The sequence below is a fragment of the Hemitrygon akajei genome, unplaced genomic scaffold, assembly GCF_048418815.1.
Source record: "Hemitrygon akajei unplaced genomic scaffold, sHemAka1.3 Scf000101, whole genome shotgun sequence".
Lineage (NCBI taxonomy): Eukaryota > Metazoa > Chordata > Chondrichthyes > Myliobatiformes > Dasyatidae > Hemitrygon > Hemitrygon akajei.
Genome location: NW_027331987.1, coordinates 2,359,323 through 2,382,064, shown reverse-complemented (window position 1 = coordinate 2,382,064; position 22,742 = coordinate 2,359,323). Strand labels below are relative to the sequence as shown.

The window sequence follows — 22,742 nt, the reverse complement described above, 5'->3', positions numbered from 1 at the left end:
CTCAGGAAGCCGGTGGCCATTTGGGACTCTGGGAGGATGGTGGGATACTGGTTTACATTGTACATTTCCACAATGATAACTCGTCAGGAAGCCGCTGGCCATTTGGGACTCTGGGAGGATGGTGGGATACTGGTTTACATTGTACAGTTCCACAATGATAACCCCTCACGAAGCCGGTGGCCATTTGGGACTCTGGGAGGATGGTGGGATACTGTTTTACATTGTACAGTTCCACAATGATAACCCCTCAGGAAGCCGGTGGCCATTTGGTACTCTGGGAGCATGGTGGGATACTGGTTTACATTGTACGGTTCCACCACTACAACCCCTCAGGAAGCTATTTTGGGAATCTGGATGAGAGAATACCGTTTTACATTATGGAATAACCATCAGAGTAATAATAATCAGATTATGATTCTTTTACTCTTCCATGTGACCGAAATGAGGGGACATCAGGGTTCCGGGTACTCATAGGTAATGGGTGGGATATAAGGGAAAGGAAAGCCTTGAGATCTGAAGTATTTCCGCCTTAAAGACATCATTCACTTCGTAAGTCCTGATAATATTGGATGTCTGTTGTCATGGGACAACAAAGAGGAGGGAATGGGGAAATATGTACTGAACTTTGCATTTTAATGTAAGAATCTGATGAGACAAAATGGAGCTGTACAAACCCCGGAGGGCTGAGCTAGTAAATGCGATATATGTAGGTGACTAAAGTAGCCGGAGGAAACGACAAGAAATGTGCTTACTAAAGGAACTCGTGACTGCAAACACTGAACGCTGTGCAGAAATGAGGAAGTAGCGGAGACGACTCAACCGGAGATGGCAGCAACAACAAATGTATCGGGAACACGGAGCTCGCTGGGAACAGTAACCTCGTCTCGTTCTTATGTACAGAAGGAATATTTTGTAAACGATGTGTTTGAAGTCCCCTCCCATCCCTGGTGAGAATGGAGGTGAACTTACCCCCTGCAGGTAATAAAGAATAAAGCTGCTTGATGAAGATACACTCAGTGTTGGGATTGTGTTCTGTGAGTCTCAGCAGAGAGATACTTGACAAGGGGTTAAGGGTGAAAGGTGGGGAGTTTATGGGGCACATGAGGGGATTCCTCTTCACTCAGAGGGTCACTGGAGTGTGAAATGAGCTTCACCCACCCACAAAACGTCTGCCCCCGAATGAGGTGGAGCCCAAATGGCGGGTCCCTCAAATGAGCTGCTGCCAACTGGAGACCGGGGTCTTCGGGCTGGTTTGATGCCACCGGAGAACATGATGTGTGCCCCTGGTGATGGACACACTGACGGTAGGTGTCGGCGCTTGGGGGGGGGGCGGCGTCCAGTTTTGTACTTGTACGGGTGGGTAGAGATATCTCAGAGCCAGTAGATGCCAGACAAGGGCTCATCCTTTATTCTGGGAGGTCCTGGTACCAGTTGTAACGGGGTTTACCCGACGGTGCAGTCTGGGAGGTCAGGGACTGGGCCGTCTCCAGTGCCAGTACAGTCACTCTCAGCTGAGCCTGGAGTGGGAGCAGGGACGGTTCCTGTTCAGATACGGACATGAAGGTCCAAACCCGGGGAGACGCCATTGTCAAATTTCACCAAGAAACAATCAGGCCAAACAACTTCAGGCAGAACTGGTCAGGATGACAAACAGATATCAGTACACAGGAATGACAACTTTGAAAATCAGAAATAAACCAATGTAAAAACAAATTTAAAACCAGCTTCTTTGCCTCTGGATGGGTGGAATGGAAATGGTCCCGAGGCAAATGAGGTGGTTTCACACCGACTGCACGACTCAGTCGCCCCATTGAAGGAGTGGCAGTGGCGATTGAGTTCGCACTGAGAGGGGGATTGGACACGGAGGGACAGGCCTGAAGAGGGTCGGTTTGATTGCCGAGGGGATCTGCTGTCTTGTCTTGTGGACTGGCCACTCACGGCTTCCTCACCGGCTCAGACACTGAAAGCCCGTGTTTACCTGCCCCCCCCCCCCCCCCGGGTCCAGGCAGTCTCGTCCCCGGGGAGATGAAAGAGAAAGTAAATTCACCCGCTTACAACTGGGCAACGATGTGTGTTAATTATTTGGAGAATGCAGATCAAACAATTAGTGAGGTTGTGGATGTCACCAAAACCGGTGTGTGGAGAAAGTGAGCGTTGTCTAAGGTTACAGTGGGATCGAGACCAGTTGGGAAAGTGGGCCAAGGAATTGCAGGTGGATCTTAGCTGTCACTCAGAAACAGTTCTTCAGGGGGGTCAAAGACGACGGAGACACGAAAGAGAGCTTTTCTTGGGCTCTGGATTCAAACAGACAAGACTGGTGCGCTCGTTCATCTCGTTTGAAGGTACCACGGCAGAATATAAGTTGTTGCTCCGCCACCCTGGAGGCTGACTGGATAATAATATATATATTATATTATATATAATATTCCGTCACATTATATACCCTCCAATCTGATGGCATGAACATCGATTTCCGCTCAGGAGAACAAATTACCGTCACCCTCCTCTATGCCCCACTCTGACCTTGTACTTCTTCTCACCTGCCTACACTCCTCCCGGGACCCTCCTCCTGCCCTCTCTCTGGTCCACTCTCCTGTCCTATCAGATTCTTTATTCTCCAGCCCACCCCTTCTTCACCTTTCCCACCCACCCGGCGTCAGCTTCCAGCTCGCCTCTTCCCCTCCCCCACCACATTTTTATTCTGGCATCTTCCCCCGTGCTTCTCTGCCTTGCAGAAGGCTTTCGGCCAAAAAGCGCCGACTGTTTATAATTTTCTATAGATGCTGCCTGAGGTGCTGAGTTCCTGCAGCGTTTTGTGTGAGTCGCTTTGGATTTCCAGCATTTGCAGACTTTCTCCTGTCAGTTCCAGAAATCGCCGTCCGTGACCAGCCGATCACATGCGCATGCGTAAGGGGAGCGGGTAGTTTCGCGCGTGCGTACGGTGGACAAAAGGCTCGGAGACTCGGCTGCAGGTAGGAGCGGGGATCTGGGCGGATTATTATCGGTACAGGCGTCCGAACCGCGACTGAAGTCCAATTACTGTGAGCTCCGTCCACTACTTTCCTCCGTACCCCGGCACAGTCCAAGTCCTTTCCCTCTCTCTCTACGCGGGCTCCGGGGAACTTTCTGCTGAGCAGCGAAGGCGCTGGAGCCGTGGCGGATAGATGGGTCTCTTCTTCGTGGGGCTTTCTGGGTAAAGAGCAGCCATAGGTGACAGGGGCAGCGTTTCACCGTTAGCCCGTAGGCCGTATTTGGAATCGCAAGGGGAGGGAAGGGGAGTAGATGGATCACTCGGGCACCACTGAACACTGAGGAACTGACCTTACAGTCAATGAAAATGTCAATGTTTACTGTATGAAAAGAAGGAAACAAAATCCTTACATCAGTTTTAGTCCTTGTGGAAATCACCTTTGTTCCATCTAAATCTGGACCTTTCTAGCTGTGAGAACATGTTTAATACCATTCGCTTTGAGTACATAATGATACCAATTACCTTTGGCCTGGGTACCAAGAGACCTGTAGCGTTCTCATCACAAATATGCCACACTCCAATGTGAACGAGGACTGCCCTCCCCATCATGTTCATTGGCATTGCCTCTGATGGGCTCTCCACCGTCAATCACCTGTGCGGAGGGGCAGAGTAATTTGAAACTCTCCAGGGTTTGCCATGTAACATCACATGCTCTTTGTAGTGCTGTCATACATGACCAGAACTTGAAATAATACCAATGTTTTCTCTAATTTAATTTGCTCACAACGTATGGAAGTTTGTCTGAAAGGTAAATGTTTACACAGCCTGAAAACAGCACGGTATCAACAAAATACCAGCTGTGCAGCAACAAAGGCTCTCTGTGTGGGAACATTTCAGTTACTCAGCGAACTCACACTGGGGAGAGACCGTTCACCTGTTCAGACTGTGGGAAAGGGTTTATTCGGTCATCTCAGCTGAAAGTACATCAGCGAATTCACACTGGGGAGAGGCCGTTCACCTGATCAGTCTGTGGGAAAGGATTCACTCAGTCATCTGTACTGAAGGAGCATCAGAGAATTCACACAGGGGAGAGACCGTTCACCTGCTCAGACTGTGGGAATGAATTCACTGACTCATCCAGGCTACAGGCCCACCGGCGAGTTCATACTGGAGAGAGGCCGTTCACCTGCTCAGACTGTGGGAAGGCATTTACTCCGTCATCTCAAGTAATGGTACATCAGCGAATTCACACTGGAGAGAGGCCGTTCACCTGCTCAGTCTGTGGGAAAGGGTTAATTCGGTCATATCAACTGAAGGTGCATCAACGAGTTCACACTGGGGAGAGACCGTTCCCCTGCTCAGACTGTGGAAGGGGATACTCTCGAGGACATTGGTAACAGTAGGTGATTCAATACAATTTTACAAGCTACAATGACACAATTTACTTCAATATTCTGTGTCTCTCAATTGGCTCCATTGAAGTACATATTTACAGTGAAAGCACATTAAATTGATAAGATACCACGGAAGGTTCAGTTACCTTTGTTGGGACAATCTAATTCACACAAACAGTCCAAACATTGCACTAGTTAATTATTTAACCGCAATCTGTCACCACGGGGATTGCACCTGCCTGACATAATTGTTTTGTAAATAATTTCAATACAGTTATTTTTAAATTTGTTGAAATGTGTCCGTGTGGAGTCGCTAAATGGTATTTAAACCGCAGGCATGTGCTGCCTTAACATTTCATTCCGAGAGATCGCCTGTAGCACAGTGGGTACAGGTCACTGGACAGAGAAAATGCCTGAACTGTTCGATAGGTACAGAAGTGTTGAAAAAGTATTGTACGTGTTCATTGCCGTCATTGGAGTTGCTGGTGAGTGAGCAGAGCAATTCATGTTTGACATTTCTGTGTGTTAACCACGTGAATCTGTTTATGATCATTTGACAAGCTTCTAACTTAATGATCGTTGTACAAATATCGGTCAGAGATATCGATCCTGTCAGTTCAACACTCTGATTTTTCATGTTTAATGACAAGCGGAACTAAACTCCTGTCTCTCATCTAACTCACGGGATCGACTCGAACGTTGTTCTTGCCTTCAATGACACCTTGTCCGGAGTTGTCCCAGTGTGGGGACAGGCAGCTCTCCCGCAAGCTGTGACTGGGATGGGTTTCCATTGTAAAGTTCACTGTTTCTGAGTTATTGACCAGAGATAAACCCTGGTCCTGTGTTTCATGTCTCCCTGTGGAGTTTGTCACTGTCGGATCTCACTGCCTGTCGGTCAATAACTGGGTCTGTAAACACAAAGTACACAGCTGGGGTCAAAGCAACACGTACAGCAAGCTGGATGAACTCAGCAGGTCAGACAGCATCCGTGGAAACGCGTCTCGGCCCGAAACGTTGACTGCTCGTTTCCACGGATGCTGTCCGACCTGCTGAGTTCATCCAGCTTGCTGTACGTGTTAATAATTGGGTCTGATCACCTGAATCAGTGTCCGCGGATCTGCTGACGAGAGTTATCGAATTGAGCTGCGCTGTAGAATTAAACCATTAACGGAGCCGATCAGCCTCAGGTTACTGAGTTGTTCCTGCTTTCTCTCTGAGACGCGTCGTAAATTGGGGCACCGCTTCGTCCTGTGGAAAAGTCTCGGCCCAAAACCGAAGTTTGTTCAATTCCACGGATGCTGCCTGAGCTGCTGAGTCCCTCCAGTACTTTTTGTGTGTTGCTTCCCTCCGTATCATTTCTCGGCCCCATCAGATGCTGAGTTTCCAGGGGCCTGGTCAGTCACGGTTAAATCAGTGAAACGGCTCCATCAGCGACTGGAATCTGGATCAGCACCGACCGTTGTTGTTCATGCAAAACGCTTTTATCGCCGACGATTGTCCACACATTGTCCAATCTCCACACTGAAGAAGGCAGGTTGGAGACAGTGACCCATTAAATTAGCAGCCGTTTATAGACTCTAGTGCTCCAGACATTTAGCTGAAACCCGATCCCTTGAGGAATTGTTTCAGTAATGCCCTCTGTCTGTTATCTCTCTCTCTCCCGCACTCTCTCCCCCCGTCCCCCTCCCCATCCCCCTCTGCCTTCCCCGATCCCCGCCTCCCCCCCCTCCCCCTCCTCTTCTCCCCCCTCCCCCACACGCAGTGAATTTAGTGGCGATCGTGATCCTGTCCCGGGGAAAGTGCGGCCTCTCTACCTGCACCACTCGCTATCTGGTGGCCATGGCAGCGGCGGATCTACTGACCATTGTAACCAGCGTCATTTTGATTAGTATCAATGGGCATTACTTCCCGTGGAGTTTCTGAGCATCATCCGTGCGTGCAGTGTTTTGGAAGTACTGAGGGGCACAGCCAGAGAGTGTTCTGTCTGGTTCACCGTCACTTTCACCCTTGATCGGTTTGTCGCCATTTGCTGCCAGAAACTGAAAACAAAATATTGCACCGGGAAAACTGCGGCTGTGGTTCTAACAACAACCGGCGCACTGTTCTGTATGCAAAATGTTCCCCGATACTTCACACGGCAACCCAGGGTGATCATCGACAATATACCGTGGTTCTGTGAACTGATGGACAGTTATTTCACTGATCCCGGGTGGGTGGGATATGACTGGCTCGATACGGTTTTAACACCGTTCCTCCCTTTCGCTGGGATCCTGCTGCTCAACGCTCTGACGGTCAGGCACATTTTAGTGGCCAGTCGGGTCCGTAAGGGGCTGAAGGGTCAGAGCAAGGGGGAGAACCGCAGTGACCCGGAGATGGAGAGCAGGAGGAGGTCTGTGGTTTTACTCTTCACCCTCTCCGGCAGCTTCATCCTCCTGTGGATGACACTGGCTGTAAATTTCATATATTATCAGGTCTCAGGGAAAGGAATCGATTTCAATGATTCTGAATGGAGTTTACGTCCGTCGCGGTTTTGCTGAGTGATCTCAGCTGCTGCACGAACACATTTATTTATGCGGTGACTCAGTCAAAATTCAGGGAACAGATAATTAGGGCGGTGAAATATTCTGTCCCTTCGGTGTTTCACTTTATTAATAAAACCGCGTCCTGAGCAGAAGCGCTTTAAATCTTCGGAAGTTAGGTCGATGCGAGATAATTGTTCGGCTTGGTCATCCACTCTGGCGTTAATCTGATCCAATTTTGACTCCAGCTGACTAATAGAAGCCCTAAATTCAGTCTTGATATCAATTATAATATCCTGTCGATTCTGTTCCGGGATAGAGAGAATCTCGGCAGACAGAGACGTTGAAGCTTCTTTTTTCCCAGTTTTAGGAATCTTTGTATCCATTGTGAGATAGATGTATTCACAGGCAGATAAGAAAGACAAATAAATTAGTAAGTTGTACTTACTTCAACATAAGTACAGTTGAATCTTTAACAGAATCTGTAACTAAACAGTCAACCCGCTCATTTACACGCAATACTGAACGCACGCCCATTCCAAGTGAACCACAATATTCGACAACACACCCCTATATCTGATCCGCGCACATCCAGAAATCGGTGTGTACCCCGTATGTGGCCTACATACCACTAACTCTGTGTACATCTGCAAATTACTGTGCATCCCATATTGGCCGACGAATTCCGAAATCGGTGTACACCCCAAATCCATGTTCACCCCCAAATCTGTGCGCCCCTCCAAATCCGCAAGCTACCCGCAAATCAGTGTGTGCACCCAAATCCACAGACGTCCCCACCCCTCGTGCTCCCCCAAATTCTCATGCAACGTCAAATCCGTCCGTCCCAAACACTCTGACACCTCGACATGTACATTAGATTATTCCTGAGCAAGAATCTTTTCAGTGCATTGATAAGGAAAGAATCTATAAATGAAACGAACTTGAGATACGTCACATCTCCAAATCCGCAGACACCACAACCCAGAAATCCGAAAAAATCCTTATGTTGACCTATTGAACGAGCACCCCCAAATCAGTGGGCATCCCCCTATTTGCCAAGGCTGCCCTAAATATACACAATCAACGAATCAGTGCGCATTCCCGCATGCATAATGGGTTACCGAACAGTTGAAATCCGTTCAAATAGTTCAGAGAATGGCTGTCTTTACGCAACCGAAACTCAGTTTGCAACTCCAGACCGGCTGACGTACCCGAATCTGGCTGTAACACTAATTCCGTGAACACCCCCATATCTGCACGCATCCCTAAACAGGAGCGCACTCCATAATCATTTTGCAGACCAACCCGCTGAAAACTCCACATGCACATTAGCTAATCCGAAAGAATCATTTTCAAACAGTGCACAAAACGGCTGACTCGATATTAAACACTCGCACGCAACCCGGAATTCTTGTGTAAATCTAAATCGGCCGGCATACGCTGATTCGAGTGCAATCCCATATTCGACAACACACATCCCCGAATAAGAGCGCACCACAAAATCTATGTGCGCCAATTGAAAGGGCAAAGTACAGAGGTTATAAACGTATTGGAAATTAAAACACGTCACAACTCCAAATCCGCAGTCTCCAAAAAATCTGTGATTTCAGCTGCTGCACAAACACATTTACTTACGCGGTGACTCAGTCAAAATTCAGGGAGCAGATAATGAGGGCGGTGAAATATTCTGTCCCCTCAGTGTTTCATTTTATTAATAAAGCTGCGTCCTGAACACAAGTCGGCCAAAGACAGAGACACACACCGGTATCAGGCAAAATAAACGCCCAACCAGCCTTTTGTCCTGCACCGGATGGTCACATTCGTCAGCTCCCGTTATCTCCAACAATACCCCAAACACTGTTGGCAGTGAAACTTCTGCCAGAACGTTATACTTTCCCACACCAGAAATCGTCGTGTCCTCATGACTTTGAAATGATGTATCATCCCCTCATTAATAACACAGAGCTCAAAGGAATTTCGTGACGTCAGAACCTCCAATCCATTTGTAAATGGTCGTGACTTATTTCACCAGGGGAATAGGCGCAACTCTCTGTTTCCTTGGTGCGACATTGGCCAGCAAAGTCATGAGGACACGACAATTTCTGGTGTGGGAAAGTATAACGTTCTGGCAAAAGTTTCACTGCCAGCAGTGTTTGGGGTATTGTTGGAGATAATGAAGAGAGTAGACGCTGCAGACAATCGGAGACAACGTTCTGTCGTCTACCAGGCATCGGGGAATATGACTTTTGGAAGATTTGACTGTTTAATTATAATGGGCTCCTTTTTATTTTATATTTTATTTTCTCGACTAATTCCATAGTTAAGCTGCAATTTATAAATATTATTATTTCCTGCGACGAGCTGAAACAGGGGCAGCAAATCAGACGTCATTCACACAAACCGGGGTTTGGCTGGGCGAACAACCGAATATCACGGATTTGGCGGGACCGGGGTGTGCAAACCCTGGTCTTACGAGACTGGAGAAAGGCGGGTTACTCGGCGCTGAGTTGGGAGACTGCCAGTGAGGGATAATGAGCCCTGAGACGCCCGAGAAGTTTCAGAATCAGTCTTGTGATTCGTCACTAACCCAGATCCATCGACACCGAAAAAACAGTGTGCAAACCCATATTTGTGATCATCCCCATATTCGATGGCACAACAGTAAATCTGCACACATCCACAAATCTGTTTACACCCGCAATCGCGCTGCCACCCCTACATACACATTTCGTTATCCCAGAAAAAAAATCATTTCAGATAATTCACAAAATTGCTGCCTCCACCTTAAGGAAATAGCAAGAGCAAAGTTCAGTTGAAGGTGCACTCATAGATTTATATTTTTCATGGAGGGGACAGCGATTTTATACTGATTCCTGCTCTGGGAGAGTCACCTGAGTGGGCTTATGCACAGATTCGGGGTGCGCACGTATGTGCGGTGCATACCGATTTGGGATATGTGTCTATATCGGGTTTTTTCGGTGATACTGGGGTGCACACGGATTTGGGGTGCCCACGGATTTGGGTTGCACACGGATTTGGGGTGCACACGGATTTGGGTTGCACACGGATTTGGGGTGCACACGGATTTGGTTTGCACACGGATTTGGTGGTGCACATGGATGTGAACAGATTTAGGGGTTTGTCAGCTACAGTGTGAATGCACGTGGAATTTGGAGTGTCGGTTGTTTTGCCGGTGCACACTGATTCGGCGGTGTCGGTGTGTCGACTCTCAAGGCTGTTTCATTTAAACTTTAATAATAAATGCATATTGATGTTTGACCTCTGTTCCTGGTTTTGTGTTGGTATCAACTGTTTTTGATCTACCTGAAATTAATCTTGCTCTGGGAATATCTAATGTGGACGTAGGGGCGTCGACAGTTTCGGTAATGAGCATGGTTTTGGGGTTACACAGAGATTTGAGGACGTGCGCTGATTTTGGAGTGGTTTGTGGAATATGAGGGTGCACGGGGATTTGGGGATGTGCGTAGAAATTGCAGTTCTTTCAGCAAACATTGGGGTGTACGGGGATTCCCGGGCATATGCTGACTCGGGGGTGCACACGGACTTGGGGGTGTGCGCAGATCAAGGGAAGAGTTAATTCCTGGGATGTCAGGACTGTCTTACGCAGAGAGGTTAGAGACACTGGACGTGTACACGCTGGAATTAAGAAGATTGAGAGGGGATCTAATTGCAACATATAAGATTATTAAGGGATTGGACAAGATAGAGGCACGAAGTATGTTCCAGATGCTGGGAGAGTCCAGTACCAGAGGGCATGGTTTGAGAATAAGGGGCAGGTCATTTAGGACAGAGTTAAGGAAAATCTTCTTCTCCCAGAGAGTTGTGGGGGTTTGAAATGCACTGCCTCGGAAGGCATTGGAGGCCAATTCTCTGGATTCTTTCAAGAAGGAGCTAGATAGGCATCTTATGGATAGGGGAATCAAGGGATATGGGGACAAGGCAGGAACCGGGTATTGATAGTAGATGATCAGCCATGATCTCAAAATGGCGGTGCAGGCTCGAAGGGCCGAATGGTCTACTCCTGCACCTATTGTCTATTGTCCAGTATGGGTTTGCATGTGGATTTGAGAGTGCTCACGTATCTGGGCGTGGGTGTGGAATTGGGAATGTTGCCAGAGTTAGGTGTGCACACGGATTTTGGGGAATCGGTGGTTTTGGAGCATGATCATGGGCTTGGGGGTGCGCACGTATTTCCGGGTTCTCGGGATTTGGAGGTGTGACGACTCTCAGTTGTTGCATTTTTAGATACTGTAATAATAATGCACTTTGAACGTTCAGTTACTTTCTCAGGTGGAGGCAGCCGCATTGTGGTCTATTTAAAAGGCTTATTGCTCTGGGATAATCCAATGTGCATGTCTGCTGCTTTGTAGCTCTGACGGATCTCAAGGTCGTTTCCTTTGTACATACAATTTGAACTTTGACCTCTGTTCTTGCATTTTTATGGTTCAGGCGCCATTTTGTGAAGAGATTGAAATTATTCTCACTTGGATAATCTAATCAGTAAGTGAAGGTATCAGCGGTTCGGTGTGCGTGAAGACACGGTGAGCAGTCGGTAGAACAGAGGGATCTGGGAGCACAGTTTCATAATTACCTGAAAGTGGTTTCACAAGTAGATTGGGTGGTGTAGAGAGCTTTTGGTACTTTGGACCATAAATCAAGGTGCTGAGTACAGGAGATGGGGGCTATGATTAAGTTGTGTAAAGGGGATTTCTTCTTTTTCTTTGTTACTGTGTATGTAATCAAAATGGCTTCTTTGTTTTGTTAGAAGTAGGAATGCTTCTTTGTTGCGAGAGAGTGCTGGAAGCTTGTTTGGGTTAAAATTTACTGATAATGAGAATTATATTCATTTGTTAACCAATTGGGATTAATGTTGTTCTCTCTTCTGAGTCTGTAAGCTTTTGTTGGCGGGCTTTTGGGGAGATCGGCGCGAGGGGGTGAGAGAGAGAGAGGACGCGATGCTGTAAACTGGGCGAGGAACGGACCCCAAGCGGGGGTCCAAGGCCAGGAGGTACCCCGAGGAGAGGAGATGAAGATAGATGTGCTTGGTTGACCACTTCGGGTGGTCCTGAGCTGCGAGTCGAGGAGTTCGGAAGGGGTCGAATGGTGGCCAGAAGACTTCAGTAATTGAGCTCCAACGGTTGCGCACGAAGTGGTTTGGACTTTGATAAGTTTGGCGCCTTTTCTTTATTTTTTTCCTTCATATATACTGTATCGTTATTAATCACTTAGTTATAGTAAACTTTATAAATTGTACTCATTTAATCGCATATCGTGTACTGTCTGTTTTTGGGCGAGGCGGGGACATCACACAGCATCCACACCAGCTGATTACCCAGTTTGGCTGGGCCGAAGGCTGCTCCCCCTAGACGAGAACGAGCTGAGTGAGCCTGAGGCGACCCAGGGGGTTACAGTTGTATAAAAGGTTGTTGCCGCTTCATTTGGAGGATTATGGGTAGTTTCTGTTACCTGCCTACAGGAAATGCATGAATAAAATTGTAAGAGTACAGAGAAAATCTATAATATGATTCCCAGGACGTGCAGACCTGAGTTGCCGGGAAAGGTTGAATAAGTTATGACTTTATTCCCTGGAACATCGGACGATGATGTGAGTCTTCATAGAGGTATACACCATTATGAGTGTTATAGACAGGGTAAATGCAGCCAGGATTTTTCCCATGAGGTTCAGTTAACCTGGAATAAAGGTCGCAGTTAAATTTTTATCGGGAAGTTGATTGGTGAAAGAGGTGCAGGACTGGAAAAGGGGAATCTAATAGAGGACAGATGGGTATCGTCTCCCTCTCGTATTCCATCCTCCTTTTCCTTCTTCCATTGCTTTCTTTACTTCACCCCTACACCCTCCTTCCGGTTGCACCTATCACCTTGTGTTTCTTCCTCTCATCCCCACAACCTCTAAGCCTGACTCCTCATTTTATTCCTCAGTCCTGCTGAAGGATCCCGGCCAGAAACGTCGACTGTGCTCCCTTCCAAAGACGCTGGCATAGCCTGCTGAGTTCCTTCAGCAATTTTGTGTGTGCTACTAGTTACCCTGTCACCCCTTCTCTTCTCGCCTGCTCATCACCTTTCTCTGGTTCCAATCATCCTTCCTTTCTTCAGTGTTCCACTCTACTTCTCTATTAGATTAGTTCTTCTGCAGCTCTTTAACTTTTCCAGCTCTCATCTTCCAGCCTGAGTTCAGTTCCATCCCCTTCCCCCAACCTTGTCTCTCTTCTACCAACTGCCAGATTGTACTTCTACCACTTTCCTCAATTTATCATACTAGCATCTATCCCCGTCCTTTCCGGTCCCGATGAAGTGTCATTTTACAAAATGTTGACTGTCGTCTGTTAACTGTTGGGTGTTGTCCACAGTGGAGAGATCATTGCGGCTGGACACCAGGAGGTGGGAGTGTTGTCCACTGCGGACCTGTCTTTCTGGCTGGACTCACCATGTAGGAGTGTTGGCCACTGCGGACCTGTTATTGCGGCAGGGCACCACCAGGTGGGAGTGTTGTCCACAGTGGAGAGATCATTGCGGCTGGACACCAGCCGGTGGGAGGGTTGTCCACAGCAGACCTGTCTTTCTGGCTGGACTCACCCACTGCGAGCTGTCCACTGCGGACCTGTCATTGCGGCAGGACACCACCAGGTGGGAGGGTTGTTCACAGCGGAGCTGTCATTGCGGCAGGACACCACCACGTTTGAGAGTTGTCTGCAGCAGATCTGTCTTTGTTGCTGGACTCACCAGGTAGAAGTGTTGTCCATCAGGGACCTGCCATTTCGGCAGGACACCACCGGGTGGGAAAGTTACACACAGAAATTGCTGGAGGAACTCGGCGGGTTAGGCAGCCGTCTATGAAAATAAATCAGCAGCTGACGTTTCGAGCTGAGAAACTTTTTCAGGACTGGAATGGAAGGGGAAAGGCCAGAATTTAAAAAAAAAAGGCGGGGCAGAAGGAGGAGGGTAGATGTAAGGTGAATCGTGATGTCAGTTGGGTGGGAACGATCAAGGGCTGGAGAGAAAGGGATCTGATTGGAGAGGAGAGGGTAGTTCATGAAATAATGGGAAGGAATAGTGGCAACAGTGGGAGAAGAAGAGGTAAGAGCCAGATTGGGGGAGAGAAGATGAAGGGAGGAGTAAGGATGAAGTTTACTGGAAGGAGAAATCGCTACTCATGCCATCTGGTTGGGAGTTATATAAAGAAAATATAAGGTGTTGTTTTTCCAGCCGGAGGGGGAGGGGGGGCTTCATCATGGCATAAGAGGAAGCCATGGACCGACATGTTGGAACGGGAATGAGGATAGGAATAAAATTGTTTGGGCACAGGGAAGTTCCACTTTTGGCAGCTGAAAAGGAAGTGCTAGACAAAACGATCCCTCCAATTTACGCCGGGTCTCACCAATATACAGAAGGCTGCATCAGGAGCAGCGGATGCAATAGAGGAAGCGTTGTCTCACCTGGAAGAACCTCTTTGGGCGATGAATGGAGTAAGGGAGGAGATGAATCGGCAGGTGTAGTATTTCTCTCACTTTCAGGGGTAAGTGCCAGGAGGAACAACAGTGGAAAAGGGCAAATGAAGGGAGCGATTTCTGCAGAAACCGGAAAGTGGGGGGAGGTAAATCTGTGTTTAGACCACAAGACATAGGAACAGAATCAGGCCATTCGTTCCATCGAGTATGCTCCATCATTTCATCATGGCAGGCCAATTTCCCTCCCGAATCCATTCTTCTGCCCTCTTACCGGAACAATTCACGCCCTGAGTGATCGAGAACCTATCAGCCTCCGCCATATTTACACTCCATCACCTGCCAACACATCCACCTGTGGCAACGAATTCAACACATTCACCACCTGCTGATCTCAGCCAGGCAATTATAGGCCGGTGAGACTGATATCAGAAGTGCTGAATCTATTGGATGGTCTAAAGTCAAGTCTTATGAATGGCCTCGGCGAAACGTCGAATGTATTCTTTCCCATAGATACTGCCTGATCTGCTGAGTTCCTCCAGCATTCTGTGTGTGTTGCTTGGATTTCCAGCATCTGCAGATTTTCTCTCGTGTGTGACAATCAGTTGCATTCATTTTTCCGGACAGGAAGCTGGTTTACCATTTTATCTGGAACTGGACACTTTAGTTTTGAACACTGTGAGTGCGATTTTGTACTGTGAACACTGTGACCACTGTGCTCTAAATGTTTTTGTTCTATTTGAGTTCCTTCCTGTAAAATGTTTGAATAACTTGTGTTGATGTTGTTGTGACCGCGGCTTTGCCATGTGTCTGTGACGCTGCTGCAAGTCTGTTTCTCAGCGCACCTGCCTTTGATGCCATTTTCCGTACACAACCGTAAAGGAAAAGACAATAATTGTTACTCCGGATCCGATGCAGCAATAACAAAGGAAACACACAGTCATTGTGGAAAATCATTTATTTTACCACAAGATCATTGAGACTCCACATTTGTGGAACTCTGGGTGAGAGGGAAATCAGCTTGTGTTTGGATCCAGCAGCGGACAAGTGTGCGTGTGTCCTTAGCAGAACAGAGATGTTAGTTCAGAATGTTCTTTCCCACCCGTCTGCACTTATCTCATCTGTACAGCTGTATTATCGCTCTACTGAGGGGTCGTGGTCAGCACAGTAATCTTAGTTCTGCAGGCTTGCAACTGAACTGGATAAATACAGGCTGTCAGGTCACAAAGCTTTAACAGCACACAACTGTTAACCCTCTCTTCCCCCTCCCCTTCTCTCTCTGCCACCCTCACCTTTTCTCTACATCTCTCCCCCAGCTCTCTCTCACCCTCCCCCCACTCTCCACCCTCTGAGTTAGAGGGAAATCAGCTCCTGTTTGGATCCAGCAGCGGACAAGTGTGTGTGACCTTGTCAGAACAGAGGAGTCAGTTCAAAACGTTCTTTCCCACCCGTCTACACTTATCTCATCTGTACAGCTGTATTATCACTCTACTGAGGGGATGTGGTCAGCTCAATAATCTTAGTTCAGCGGACTTGCAACTGAATTGGATAAACACAGGCTATCGAAAAAGTCACAAAAGTTTTAACAGAAAACAACTCTTAACCCTCTCTGCCCTCTCCCCCTCTCTCCACTCCCCACCCTCTGAGTTACAGGGAAATCAGCTTGTGATTATATCTGTGAATAATCCGCAAGGACACAAAACTTTAACAACACACAGCTCTTCTGACTTTATATTTCAAATGTTCTTCCACAGGGCCGGTGACTTTAAATGCCTTGGTGCTACCAGTTCAGAGAGCTGACACGTAAGTGCTGTCACAAAGAAGGCACAGAGCTTCCACTGCTTGAGAAGTTGCACAAATTCAGCTTGTTGTCCAAAACTTTGTCAAACTTCAATAAATGCATGATAGATAATACCCTGACTGGTTGCATCACAGCCCGGGACAGAAACCAGTTCCCAAGAACGGAAAGATCTACAGAAAGTGTTGGACACCTCCCAGCCCAGCAAAGAGAAATTCAGCACATCTACAAGGAGCGCGGCCACAGGAAAGCAGCATCAATGATAACCATCCCCACCCACTCAGACCACGCTCTCTTCTCGCTGCTGCCCTGGGGAAGCAGGTCCCACACGTGTGGACACATTTTCCAGGCCTCTGCAACTCATCGTCTAAAAATGATCAGTTTGTCAGTCTTTGTGTGGAGTTTTTTTTATCGATTCTGCTGTATTTTCCTGTTCTACTGTGGATGCCAGCAAGAAAATGAATATCATGGCTGTATGTGGTTACGTATCTGTACTGTCAGAATAAGTTTAATTTCAAACGTGAGCAAAGGCACAAAAACTCACAGACATCCATCCAGAGGAACAGTGATACACACACACACACACACACACACACACACACACACACACACACACACACACACACACACACACACACACACACACACACACATTCACACATTCCCACACTGACTCACCGAGCCACACGTGCTCGTGCAGACAGGCACACATTCACATAAATGTGCACACAGGCCCTGAGACTCACAGGAAACACAGTCAGACACACACATCGAGATACACACACATGCACGCACAGACACATATACAGTACATACACACTGACACACATTAATAGAAACAAACACGCACACAGACACAAATACACACACAGACACTCACACGCATACTAGCACGCAGAGACGACACATAGAGACAGAAACACACGCACGCATACACAAAAGGAGATACAAGCACATGCACCACACAAACAACTTTCACATCTCCCTCTCCAACTCTCCACTGTGTTTTCTGTGCTTTCAATGTTTGATTTCTTTCATTCTTCTAAACTCTGCAAGTCCAGGCCTGGGGCCGTAATTAAATTATTTGAAGAAATAACAATCAGCATTGACAAAGGAGAATCGGTTGATGCTGTGTATTTGGATTTTCTGAAAACCTTTGACAAGGTGCCACAGAAGCGGCTACTTACCTGTGGTATTACAGGGAATATACTGGCATCGATAAAGCAGTGGCTGATTGGCAAGAGGCAAACAGTGGGAATAAAGGGAACCTTTACTGCTTGCTTGCCGGTGACAAGTGATGATCCACAGGGATTTGTGTTATGTCAATAATTTTGATGAATTGATTGTTTTGAGCAAAGTTTGCAGCCAATACGAAAATAGGTGGAGGGACAGATAGTTTTGAGGAAATAGAGAGGCCACAGAAGTACTTTGACAGATTAAGAGAATGGACGAAGAAGTGACAGATGAAATACAATGTCAGGAAATGTATGGTCATGACTTCGGTAGAAGACATGAACGCGTTGGTATTTTCCCCAAATGGAGACACAACCATTTGAGGATTAAAGGGATTTGAATTAATTATGCAGCATCCCCCAAAGCCAACTTGCAGTCTGAGTCTATCGTGGGGAAGGCAAGTGCGATGTCAGCATTTAATTTCAGGAGAACCAGAATATAAAAGCAAGGATGTAATTCTGAGGTTTTGTAACTCACTGGTGAGACCTCACCTGGAGGAATGGGAGCATTTTGAGTCCTTTATCTTAGAGAGGATGTGTTGAAACTGGAGAGAGTTCAAATTAAGTTCACGAAAATGATTCCGGGATTTGACGGCTTGTCATTTGAAGGGCTTTGGATGGCTCTGGGCCTGTATTCACTGGAATTCAGAAGAGCTAGAGTGACCTAATTGAAAATTATCTAATATTGGAAAGCCTGTGCAAAGGCTGTGGGAGTGTCCTTTTTGAATGGCGATGAGGAAGAATTTCTTAAGCCAGGGATGAGTGAATCTGTGGAATTCCATGCTACAGCCAGCTGTGGAGGCCGTCATTATTAATATTTAAGGCAGTTTGATAGATCCTTGAATGATCAGGGCATGAAGGGATAAGGGGAGAAGGCAGGAGATTGGGGCTGAGAGGGATAATGAATCAGCCATGATGAAATTTCGGTGCGAACTCCATGAGCCAAATGGCCTAATTAAACTCCTGTAACTTGTGGTCTTAAACAAACTCTCACTCAATGTCAGCAAGAGCAAGGAGCTGATTATTAACCCCAGAGGGAGGAAACAGGAGGTCCATGAGCCAGTCCTCATCGGGGATCAAAGGTGGAGAGGGTAATCAAACTCAAACCTTTGGAAACACATTCGAAGCTCCTCATCTCACGTTACTAATATTTATTATATATTTATATATATATATATATTTATTTTAAAATTTGTATTTGCATCGTTTGTTGCTTTTTTGCATATTGTTCTCTCTTTTGTCCTGTTGGGTTCAGTCTTTTATGGATTCTGTTGTGGATCATTGATTTACTGAGTTTGCTCACAGAAAACGAATCTCAGGATTCTACATGGTGACATGCGTGTACTTTGATAATACGCTTACTTTGTAAATTTTAAATTGACGTGTGAATTTGTGAATGTTTCTCTCAAACACCAGATTGAGTTGTGAGTTCTAAAGGTTCACCAGTGGCTGGGTAAATAATTTTGTTCTGATCTGAATGGTCGTCCTGTCACTGTGAGCCCTCCTTAGAGGCACCACAATTACTGGAAACATTCCTCAATCGGACTGGGAAGCCTTAGATTCTCTGATTGTTCCAACCACACACTCTCTCTCTCGAGCGCACGCACGCACGCACACACACACACACACACACACACACACACACACACACACACACACACACACACACACACACACACACACACACACACACACACACACACACACACATACACACAATGGTGACAATCATAGCAGTACCCGTAAAGAGCAGGTGAACTGCCTCAATGACTATCCCCCGGTGGCCCTCAGACCTCAGTGATGAAGTGCTTTGCGGGGTTGGTCATGTTTAGAATCAACTTCTCTCTGTGCATGGACCTGGACCCAGTACAATTTGCCGATCGCCACAATCTGTCCCCAGTAGATGCAATCTCACTGGTTCTCCACTCAGCCTTAGATCACCTGGACAACAGCAATACACAAGTCAGGCTGCTGATTACAGCTCAGCATTCAACACAATCAGACCCTCAATTGCAATCAACAAGCTCCAAAACCTGGGCCTCTGTACTTCCTTCTGCAAGTGGATCCTCACCAGGAGACCACAGTCAGTGTGGATCAGAAATAACATCTCCTCCTTGCTGACAATCAACACTGGCACACCTCAACGATGTGTGCTCAGCCCACTGCTCTACTCTCTCTACACCCACGTCTGTGTGTCTGGGCTCATCTATAAACTTGCCGATGACACAACTATTGTTGCTGGAATTTCAGATGGTGACGAGGAGGAGTACAGGAGTGAGATAGATCAGCAAGTTGAGTGGTGTCGCAGCAACAACCTTGCACTCAACATCATGAAGACAAAGGAATTGATTGTGGATTCAGGAAGGGGATGTCGAGGGAACACACACCAGTCCTCATCGTGGGATCAGAAGTGAAAAGGGTGAGCAGTTTCCATTTCCTGCCTGTCAACATCTCTGAGGAACTATCCTGGGCCCAACATATTGATGCAGTTACAATGAAGGCACAACATCGGCTATATTTCATTCGGAGATTGAGGGGAATCGGTCTGTCACTAAAGACACTTGCAAATTTCTACAGATGTACTGTGGAGAGCATTCTAACTGGTTGCATCACTGCCTGGTGTGGAGAGGCCACTGCACAGGATCAGAAAATTCTGCAGAAAGTTGTAAACTCAGCCAGCTCCTTCATGGGCACTGGGCCCCACAGCATCCAGGACACTTTCAAAAGATGATGCCACAAAAAGGTGGCATCCATCATTAAGGACCCCCATCACCCAGGACATGCCTTCGTCTCATTGCTACCATCAAGGAGGACGTACAGGACCCTGAGGACACTCTCACCAGTTCAGGAACAGCTTCTCCCCCACCATCAGATTTCTGAATGGACAATGTGCCGATAAACACTTCCTCAGAATTTTCCCTCACTTTTTGCAACACATTTTAAATATAATTTTACACATACTAATTGTAATCTGTAGTTTTTATTACTAAATATTGCAATCTACTGCTGACAAATTTCACAACATACGCCGGTGATATTAAACCTGATTCTGATACACAAACACACACAGCTGGGCTCAGACATACAACACTCCCACATTCCTCCCTTTGTGACACCCTGCTTGCTCCGTGGCCCCCGGTATGAAGCTCAAACTGTTGCAACACCTGCCCTTTAAATTCATGGCTGAGGCTGTGCTGTATCTGTTCACTGTTTGAGTTCAATAGTAAATGAAGAGCATTGATTGGGAAGGAAGGTTTGAATAGAAGAATAAAGATCTCCTCTGAAGGTATATGGGGTCCTGGTGAGAGCGTACATGGAACACTGTGCACAGGTCTGGTCTCCCTCCCAGAGTCAGCCTGTGGGATGAAGGGAATGAAGAGATTTCCCAGATTGATTTAGGAGGTGAGGTAGTGTCCTCGGAGAGATTATACAGACCGGGCCTGTCTCAGAATTAGAGAAATAAAAGGCCGTCTGACTGAGACAGACACAGTCTCACAGGGTATTGACAGGATAGAGGCAGGGGTGATGTTTCCTTTGCCTGTGGTGAGGAATGGGGGTCACAGAATCCGAGGTCATCTCAGCAGGACTGAGATGAGGAGATATTTCGTCATCCAGAGGGTAGTGAATCATTGCAATTTTCTCCACAAGGTTTCTGAATTCGAAGGACAAATTTTGGGGCTCTGCGATGCTGGGAACGTTGCGCGAAAGTGGCGCTGAGGTCAAAGATCAGGCATGTTCTGAGTGAAAGGCGGAACAGGCACAAAGGGCCGAATGGCCTGCTCCTGTTTCCTTTTTCTAAAGTCCGAGTTTACCTTTGCGCCTGGTTCTCCCTTGACCTTCAGCCTGTCCTTTTGCACAGGGGAGCGCTCACAGCACCGGAGCTCCATCGGCAGCCGCTGCGGGCCAGCTCCCGTATCCCAGCAGCAGGAGACAGGACTGGGAGGAAACTCCGGACAATAGGCCCCGATCCACGGCGGGGAAAGACCGGGCTCCCGCTGTGTGGCTGAAATATCTCACGGAATCTCCGCCCGAATCTTCACCTCCGCCATCGGAAGGATTCAAAACTCCGGCCGTTGTTGCAGCCTTTACCCGGGGAGCTGCTCCCAATCTCGGGTCTCTCACCGGGTCCGCTCGTTCCCGATTCCAAACTTCGGTCCGCCCAGCGTCCCGCCCACTGACACTCCTCAGCCAATGGAGGCAGGATTCTCCCAGCGGTGTTGTCTGATTGGCTGTGAGTGTGTCCGAGGGCGGGCTGCTGCCGGGAGCCGGAGATGTCAGTCACAGTTTGTTCTCAGAATCAAAGCAAGTTCACCGAGCCTCAAAGTTCAAAGTAAATTTTATTATTATTTTGAATTTTTTTTTAATTTGTATTGAACACAAACAAAAACAGAAACACTAAACATATGCTAACAAAGCCAGAGAATCACACAAGCAGCAACAAATATATAACCATTAACTTTAAATATACAAATAAACAAGGAAATCCACTCTAAATACTGTTGGGCAGAAGGAACTGTATCTAAGAGGAGTCACAAAACAGGAACATTTACAGAGATAACCCAAAACGTTCACAGATTTGTACAGTCTTTACAGCTTTCTGTTTAAGGGAAGTTTTCAGAGAATAAACGTATAGTTTGAAGTCTGGCGTAAAAATCTAAATGAAGGATTGCTGTGATTGTATTTATGGATATAAAATTTGCTGCAAATTACCAAAAGATTTATAATAAAGAAATGATCCCGATGAGATTTGGTGTTATTAGTAAACCCAAAATAAGACATTTTGAAAACAAAAAGTAAAATCCACATTAATATATTGATCTATAAATTGAGAAACATCAACCCAAAATGCTTTAACACATTCACAATCCCAAAATAGATGAAATAAATCCTCTGGATATAAACCGCAAAAAGAACAGTTAGTTTCAATATCAGAATTAACCCTTGTCAAATAAACATTGGTTGGATAATATCTATGTATAATTTTAAATAAGCCCCAGATACTCCTCCACCTCAGATTCCCCAAGCGACTATTCCAAAAACTAACAGACTACATATAAGTCGCCACATACAACTCCTACAAACATACAGAGCAAAGCTACAGAACGGTAACTATATCTGGATCACTGAAAGATCAACCAGAGTGCAGAAGACAACAAACTTCGCCAATGCAAATAAACAACGAGAACATGAAATAACCGCAGCGGCTGCCGATAGATGTCCGGTGCACTCAGCGCTCCCTGTTCAATCTGACAGGACAAGAAACAGTGAGGCGCAAAGGTAAACTCGTGTTTCAGAAAATCAGAAATAGAGAAGGCGTGGCCATTCGGCCCCTTGCACCTCTTCT

At 46.8% G+C, this 22,742-nt stretch overlaps 2 protein-coding genes across 6 annotated transcripts in view; one reads left to right on the top strand and one right to left on the bottom strand.

The window, feature by feature from the left end:
- Positions 1–22,742, bottom strand: part of LOC140723130 (uncharacterized) — a 1,246,679-nt gene that overhangs the window by 54,346 nt on the left and 1,169,591 nt on the right. The window lies entirely within an intron of this gene.
- LOC140723123 (zinc-binding protein A33-like) overlaps positions 1,196–22,742 on the top strand; it is a 43,870-nt gene continuing 22,323 nt past the window's right edge. The window contains exons 1-2 of the mRNA XM_073037750.1: positions 1,196–1,304; positions 16,123–16,171. Of these exons, the coding sequence (XP_072893851.1) occupies positions 1,196–1,304; positions 16,123–16,171 (158 nt within the window). The remainder of the gene's footprint in view (positions 1,305–16,122; positions 16,172–22,742) is intronic.